The sequence below is a fragment of the Engraulis encrasicolus genome, unplaced genomic scaffold (genome assembly GCF_034702125.1).
Source record: "Engraulis encrasicolus isolate BLACKSEA-1 unplaced genomic scaffold, IST_EnEncr_1.0 scaffold_48_np1212, whole genome shotgun sequence".
Taxonomy (NCBI): domain Eukaryota; kingdom Metazoa; phylum Chordata; class Actinopteri; order Clupeiformes; family Engraulidae; genus Engraulis; species Engraulis encrasicolus.
Window position 1 is genome coordinate 127,622 of NW_026945797.1, and position 8,771 is coordinate 136,392.

At 43.0% G+C, this 8,771-nt stretch overlaps 1 protein-coding gene across 1 annotated transcript; it reads left to right on the forward strand.

Annotated features, from left to right (window-relative positions):
* The first annotated feature begins 1,611 nt into the window (after positions 1–1,611).
* LOC134444270 (gamma-crystallin M2-like) lies at positions 1,612–4,102 on the forward strand. Its single transcript, XM_063193627.1, has 3 exons — positions 1,612–1,652; positions 2,659–2,901; positions 3,812–4,102. The coding sequence occupies exons 1-3, from the start codon at positions 1,635–1,637 to the stop codon at positions 4,100–4,102; spliced, it is 552 nt and encodes a 183-aa protein (XP_063049697.1). The 5' UTR covers positions 1,612–1,634.
* The last annotated feature ends 4,669 nt before the right edge of the window (positions 4,103–8,771 follow it).

Below are 8,771 nucleotides of genomic sequence, written 5' to 3' on the forward strand. Positions count from 1 at the left end.
TGTGTAGCTCAGTCCACAGATACCATATACCGAGTTTCGGGTGAATTGGTCAAAAATTGTGGGAGAAGTAGCATTTTTATTGAATTTCACAAAATTCAAAATGGCGGGAAAACTATCCTGGCGGAAAATGACGTCATAGGGTGCGTTGGATTCGTCTTGGCCCAAGGATTCCAGGGATACCAAGTTTATGAAAATTGGCCCAGCGGTTCAAAAGTTACAAGCAGAAATGTACCTGCAACTTTGACCTGCTGGTGGCGCTAGAGCGTTGGGGCTGGGGACCTATAAATTGCTGTGGGTAATGCTGACCTGGGCTCGAATATGTGTGCCAATTTTCAGCATTTTCCTACGTACGGCTCTATAGGCTGCCATAGACTTACAGTCGGAGAAGAATGGTGACTGAAGAATAATAATAATAGGAAGAAAACCAGCTAACTCTATAGGGGCCTTCGCCAGCTTCGCTGCTTGGCCCCTAATGAAGAAAACCTACTAACTCTATAGGGGCCTTCGCCAGCTTCGCTGCTTGGCCCCTAAATACCAGTTAACACTATAGGGGCCTTCGCCAGCTTCGCTGCTTGGCCCCTAATGAAGAAAACCTACTAACTCTATAGGGGCCTTCGCCAGCTTCGCTGCTTGGCCCCTAAATAAAAAGCATACACACTGCATCAGAAAATATCTTAGAGTAATCCACCTAACTTCTTAGTGGCCAGAAACTAAGGAATACCCCAGAGAGAGAGAGAGAGAGAGAGAGAGAGAAATAATTAAACAAAATTCTTACTCTTGTCAGCATCAAAAAATATATTGTTTTCTCATCATATTGCCATATAAATTACATTTATCTGTTTTCCTGAATATTTACTGAACATGCGTTGGTAGTAATGTCAATTCAATTACAGTGTTGTGAATTTATTTTAGTCTTCTTACCTAATGAGCACACCTTGCATCTACTGTATATATATTCATTAGATTACACATTCGTCCAATGTTGCATATTTACAATGTCTAACTTCAGTAAATGGTAGTGGACAAATAAAGTGAGTGAATGAACATGATTTGTACATGATGTCCTCCTTACATCAGAGACATCAAACAGCCAATAGGGGCCTACATGTAAATATTTCAATACACAGCGGTGTAGTCTACTTTTTTTGAAGTGGGTATACTGTATATTCGAGCATTTTTTAAGTGGGTGTACTGTATACTGTATATTTATGCTACTCTAAACAATGGATCAATCAATTTTAAGTGAGTATACTGAAGCCCCTAAAATTTAGAAGTGGGTATACTCCGTATACCTGTGTTCTACGTAGACTACACCACTGATTACTGTGTTTACATCAAACAGCCAATAGGCCTACATGTAAATATCCCAATACATCTACACTGTATAGCCACACAATGTGTGCCCAAAAAAGCCACTTTTGCTGCCTGTAGTATTCACCACAAAGTCACCTCCTTTGACTGCTTTGAAACCCCGGCCTCCGGCCTAGTACAACATGCCATGGGCTGATGACTCAGGACTTTGAAACAAAGGCAGCCGACAACAAATGGTGGGAACCAGCCCCCGGTATAAAAGCAGCCACAGGTGAGGGGTGAGGTTACTGGCAAACCAGGTGTGCGTTAGTCAATCAGCCAACATGATGGGCATGAGCAAGGTAAGATACTGTGTCTTCTAGTCAAGATGACAGTGACCTTCATTTTCTATTTACTATCTATTTTTGCTTGGAAGTAAATGTTTGCTGTGGCAACAGCATCAGGAAATCAGCTTTAGTATTTTGTAAGTGATCTTAACACAAATGATACATGTAAAATCAGAAGATTAAATATCTATTTTAGATTAACTACACTCAGAGAAATTAAAGTATCACTGTGTACCTAAGTAAGCAGGTGCTTACCGGTACCTTTTTTGGGAAAATAAATGAATAAATAGTTAATCATTTGGAGACCAATACAATACCTGGTACAAAACTACAGTACTAAGTTTGGTTCCAAAATGGTTACGAGACAGATATTTTGTAAAACCAAATTATACTTGAAGGTACAATATTTTCAACGACAATTTTGAGGATAAACAATTGCTTTGCAAAAGCAACAAGTTTATGCCGACTAAGGTGTCCAGTGGTAAGACTACTTCCATTTCTCTGTATTATCAAATTATTCGTACTGCTTCAAAGAAATGACAGGTAAATGGTTTATTTATGCTAGTCTTGTGTAGTGTGCTATACACTGCTTTATTCAATAACTTGACAAGTTTTAATTTCTTGGTCAATTGTTAAACATCAGTGTCAACATTGCAAAAGTCATAAGGATGTAGATGAGGGCAATTCATCGCCAACTGCTCTGGTCTGAATAATAACAGAAATATTACCTGTATTTATTTAACCAGGAAAGTCCCACTGAGTTAGACTAGCTCTTCTTCCAGGGAGTCCTGGCCAAGAAGGCGGATTAAAAAGTTACATTACAAGAAAAACACAAGAGACAAGAAACTAGACAACCACAGCTACATAACATCTTAAACCGAATTAAACACAACAAGATTGAGCATATACTGACAACCAAAAAGCATGAAGCAATAAAGCATAACATAACAAACAGTTGCATCTGTCAGTTAATGATGAATTTAACAGGTCTTTAAATTAATGTATCTGTTATTACCTGTAGGTGACCTTCTACGAGGAGAGGAACTTTGGGGGCCGTTCCTGGGACTGCAATGGAGACAATGCTGACTTCTCCTCCTACCTCAGCCGCTGCGGCTCCTTCAGGGTGCACAGTGGCTGCTGGATGATGTACGACCAGCCCAACTACATGGGCAACCAGTACTTCATGAGGAGGGGCGAGTACCCCGACTACATGAGCATGTGGGGCTGGAGCAACTCCATCAGGTCTTGCCGCTTCATCCCCATGGTAAATAGACAAGGACGAAAACACTATACATCAGTGTTTCTCAAACTTTTTCACACCGAGGACCACTTTGTCCCCCCAAAAAAATATCGGGGACCACCTGCCAACTGAATTGGCAGTTGATGGATGCTAATTTGACACTGCTATTTTTTTTTGCAGATCACTTACTTTTTATTCACATTATAAGCCTGTATTATTGTGTTGAAAACATGAAAAAGTTACAAATATAGCCTACTGCTAGCTTATCTTGGAAAAGCAGAAATCCCCTCGCGGACCACCTGAGCTCTGTCGCGGACCACTAGTGGTCCCCGGACCACACTTTGAGAATCACTGGTCTATATGCATATATACTGGCTCTATAGACATCACTTTTGGTATTACAGAGATTCTGTGTAACGGAGGCTAACTACTAGCAGAGTTGGCGTGGAGCGTTAGTAAACCTCCCTCCCAAAGCCTCATACAGTTTCGATGCCGTTGGACTGGGGGACTGGTCCTTTAGTCCAGCGCTACCGTACTGTGCTTCCCATTGCTGGAGCGTTGTAGTTGACAAGGTCACAGGTTCGATCCCTGAGGGGGACGAACAGGTGCTAGATGACCATTGTCACAGTGGTGCAGTTAGACCCAGAATGGGAGTGAGCTTTAAGGGGGAGAGTGTAACGGAGGCTAACTAGCAGAATTAGCGTGGAACGTTAGTAAACCTCCCTCCCAAACCCTCATGCAGTGTTGATGCCGTTGGGCTGGGGGACTGGTCCTTTAGTCCAGCTGTACCGTACTGTGCTTCCCATTGCCAGAGCGTTGTAGTTGACGAGGTCGCTGGTTCGATCCCCGAAGGGGACGAACAGGTGCAAGATGACCTCCGTCACATCTGTACAAAACTTCTGTCATGCTGACTATGTCTACATTGTCTTTACAGTACAGAGGAAACCACAGAGAGAACTACAGGATGAGGATCTACGAGAGGGAGAACTTCGGTGGCCAGATGCACGAGTGTATGGATGACTGTAACTCCATCATGGACCGCTACCGCATGAACAACTGCATGTCCTGCCACGTGATGGACGGCCACTGGCTCATGTACGAGCAGCCCCACTTCAGAGGCAGGATGTGGTACTTCCCTCCCGGAGAGTACAGAAGCTGGAGGAACATGGGATACCCCAACATGAAGTTCATGAGCATGAGGCGCATCATGGATTCTTGGTACTAAAATGCCATGCAATTGTGTTTGGGAAAAACATGAATAAACTTTTTTAATTAAATGAACTTTTTTTGTCTTAAATTAATTCTGTCACAGGGATAAAATGAAAGGAATAGAACCTTAACCAAGATCTACAGTAAGAACTGTTTGACACAATTGACTGTCTTGGACTAGTAAAATGTTTAAATAGGCCTAGTATATCATGAAAAGACAGTTTTATGTTGCCAAGGATCGTGTCCACGAAAGTTGCCCTTTAGGGTCACCCAAGGCAGCCGTCTTGGCACCCCACCTCTTCGCATTACTCTGGCAACATTAGGCCAACACCATCAAGAAAATTCATACTGTACCCTTAGGCCCGGAATCCACTATTGCGTTACGTTAATGCAGCTTGACGTATTGGATACCCCAGTGTCGACGCACTGCTACTACAGCTCGTGTGGCCCGGGAGATATATACAGGAAGTAAGTTGATCCAGATTTCTTGCCGTTTTTATCGATATAGCAAACCAACTGCCCCTAAATTACAGTTCAATATACTCTTACCGGCCTCGGCACATGTGTTTTTTTTCACACACAGCTTGACCATATCGAACATAATCATTTGAACCCAGGCATCATAAGCACATGCAATATAAATGCTTGTAGTCTATATTTTGTACATCCAAAATTTCGATAGATGTAAAAAATCTACTTTTACGGAGGGAAATGCATCTTAGTGATGACCACAGGTATCATGGGACATCTTCATGTGCTCAACAGTCATTGGGTGACGCAGTCCGTCAGCCGCTGCTATTTGCATAACTTTCGGGAGAGCTCAACTTTTTGACGGGCCACCGGACCCACGCTCGCCGTGCCGGAATCCCAACATGCTTTGCGAGTCCAGTAACGATGATCTGCCGCATTTCATTGAAAATGAATTGAATGCATTGGTACGTCAAACTGACGAATGGATGGGCACCGTTAGGTATACTGATGACACAATTATATAGGCAGTGGTCGAGTTGTAAAATCAAACAGGGGGGATGATTATTGGGGGTTCGGGGTTCATTTCTCCCCTGAGAATTTTTTGAAAATGTAGTTCTTAAAAGTGCAATTTTTAACACAATATGTGAAGAAGAGAGGCATGTTTTAGAGGGGGCTGATTTTTAACATTTTCATTGAGGGGGGGGGGGGGGGCATATCCCCCCTCATCCCCCTACAACTCGAGCTCTGTGTATATAGGCTACAGTTTCTCAGTATAGCAAAACCAAACCTGGGATGCATTTCTGGAAAGCGAAGTTGCTAACTATGTTAGCTATGTTGTTAGTTGCAATGCAATTTCCCATTGGCAACTACCCAAGTTGCTAACTGCTAACAACTACGCTTTCCAGAAATGCACCCCTGGGGTTCATTTCTCAAAGAGGAAGTTGCTAACCCTGCTAGCAACTCTTCTGAGTAGATACTAAATGAGTAGCTGTAAGTCCTGTATCTCGAACGCTAGCACAGGAAGTGCTTGGAGAAAGCTGCGCTCTTAAGTAGTGGTGACTTTGAAACAGAATAGCCTCCTATCCGTATTTCGAAACACTTCGATTAATTGGAGTTGAAGTAAAGCTGGAGTAATTCAAGGAAGTCCAGACATCACCTCAGCCCGTTGAAGTGGAAGGCAACCGCCATTCCGACAGTATTTGATTGTCATTCCAAGCCATTCCGAGTCATTTGAACATTGTTGCAAGTACTTACACGTGCGTGAACAACGTTCTAACTCAATTGACATTTGCAACAATGTTGCTACACGAGCGGAAGTAGAGAGTGACAGCACAGTTACAGGAGTAGTGTATAATATAGTGTCTAATTTTGTCACATTCCAAATGCCCTTACAGGTAGGGTCTGAAAACAGTTCCTGCAAGCTGGAAAAATGATTCCTGCAATAAAAAGTCAATGTCTGAATGGCGGTATGTCTGAATGGCAGCGTGTAACCAGAAGTCCAGACATCACCTCAGCCCCTTGAAGTAGCACATCGCACTTACCTTACCGTACGAACACACCACCGGCGTTGAACGTTGAAAGAGTAATTGACTTTGTATGGGAGAGGAGGTTGCAGAAGCGTGAAAAGCAGCAAACGCGTTTCTAGAGGCGAGGGAGTCAAAAGCATCAAAAGCAGAGGGTGTCAAAAGTTGAACTTCATCTTAAAATATGTAATGAGCTCAGCGGCAGCAGGCGGCGGCCAATGGAATGTTCACATTTTTTTAAACACGAGCTTCGGTTGGTCGAGATTCCCGGCCGAACGCATCAGGTTGAATCAATCGTTCGCCTCGTTCAACACCCCTGACCAGTGCTTTCCAGGCAGGAGTCAGCAGCGTTGTGGCTCTTTCAACGCCGGCGATGTGATCGCGGCATTAGTGTGACTCCACACATAACTAAACTTGCCGTACATATTTGATCACAAAACTGTCAATAAATCTCAATCCTGTGGTGAAAACACAGTGAGAACTAGAAGCACTGAGAGAGTGCAGACCTCTGCCAAGGAAGCGGCTTGATAGAACATGTGACGCTGTTAAAATCTTTATATTGAGTGCGTGCGTGCGTGCGTGCGTGCGTGCGTGCGTGCGTGCGTGCGTGCGTGCGAGCGTGCGTGCGTGCGTGTGTGTCACCTCTAGTCTATTATCCCTGACCTCTGTGCATAAGGATTGTGCAGTTTCTTCAGATGGCCACTAGATGGGGTAAGTGGATCATGCATCTGCAAATGGATGTTCTCACTGTCTTACACAGATGTCGTTACACACCCCGCCCCCATCCCTCCACCTCTCTCTCTCTCTCTCTCTCTCTCTCTCTCTCTCTCTCTCTCTCTCTCTCTCTCACTCTCTCTCTCTCTCTCTCTCTCTCTCTCTCTCTCTCTCACACACACACACACACACACACACACACACACACACACACACACACACACACATACACACACTCCTACCCCTCCTCCGTGTCATATCCTGTCTTGGTGGTTTCTTGCTAAGGCTGCAAATTCCAGCTAACTGCCATTTCATTTCTCTTTGACTTTTGGAGAGAAAGATTTCATTCCTCTTTTGGAGAGAGAGATTTCATTCCACTTTTGGAGAGAGAGATTTCATTTCTCTTTTGAAAAGAGAGATTTCATTAGTCTCTTTAGATATTTCTGCATTCTACACACACATTCTACACACACACACACTTGCAGCGTATTCCTCCAAACCAGCTAATAAATACTCAACAGAGTTTGTTGCAGAAAACTAGGCTTCTTCTTTTTTTTGTTACTTTGTTTATTGGTAGGATTGTTCACAAGGCTTACAGCAGTTCATTTCAATATGACATTTCATCATCGTCATCATCATCATCATCATCATCATCATCATCATCATCACCATCCTTTTTTTTTTCTCTCTCTCTCTTCTTGTTTATTCTTCTAGTTCACGATATATGCCCATACATGACTTCAATTCTTTTCAATGGCTTTTCAGCATACTACCAAATAAACTTTTTTTTTTCCCCAAATACGTAAATGGCTTCTTCTTTTTGAGGCTTTGAAGTCGCACGTGTAACCCTTGTAAGGTGTTGGGCTCTTTTGCTCCTGTCTGCAATTGTAAACTCCCTTGACTGACATGAGCTGCTTGAATGAATGTGTCAAAAATCTGCCATCCAGGGCCGGCACTAGGCAGAGAAAGACGAGGACATCGCCTAGGACAGTGTTTCCCAACCTTTTTTGTCCTGCGTACCCCCTAAGCAATTTTGTCATATGATGAGTACCCCCTCACTCATGCTCTATATCTGTTCCTCTATCCCAATGTGACTACACTCCATATATTTGTTATTACATTTCTCCAAGTACCCCCTGAGGCGTGCTCGCGTACCCCTAGTGGTACACATACCCCTGGTTGGGAAACACTGGCCTAGGACAGTAGGACAGTTTCTCAACAGGGGTGCCGTGGAAACGTGGCTGATAAATAAATTGTGTAATATAATACATATTTGTCTAAATTGATAAGTTATGCTGCCATTTACGTACAATAAAGTAAATGCAGGTCGCCCCAGTCAGCTTCAACTTCGAACTGGGTCATATAACGTCTCCAAATGTGTTACTTTTCTTTTTTTTTGTGATTAACTTTTAATGTGTTACTTTTCTAAGCTTGTGTGGTATTAGATGCAATGCCATCTTGCTTGTGTGGTATTGGATGCAATGCCATCTTACGGCTTGTTGGTTTGGGGTGCCTTGAAAATTTTCATGATTTGAAAGGATGCCTCGCCAAAAAAAAAAGTTTGAGAAACACTGGCCTAGGGTGCCATATGGGGAAGCCTAATGGTCAGGGAGTTGGTTAATTTAGTTAATTAGTTAATTATTTACTAATCTTTATACGCTGACATTATTATTACGTGTGTTACCTTTTGCATTGGCAATTATTATTGATGGAGGGAGGGAGTAATTAACCAGTGCTCTCCTCCATCCTCCTCCATGACTGAGGTACCCTAGGTAGTAATTAACCAGTGCTCTCCTGCCATCCTGATGTACCCTAGGTGGGTGGGTAGACTTTGTTGTTGTTAATATCAAACCTGAGAAGAAACAAAAAAGACTTTGTTGTTGTTAATATCAAACCTGAGAAGAAACAGAAGAACTTCATCCAACCAGCACCGAATCAGGTCCATTGCTCTTTAACTCATTGTGTCCTGGAGACACA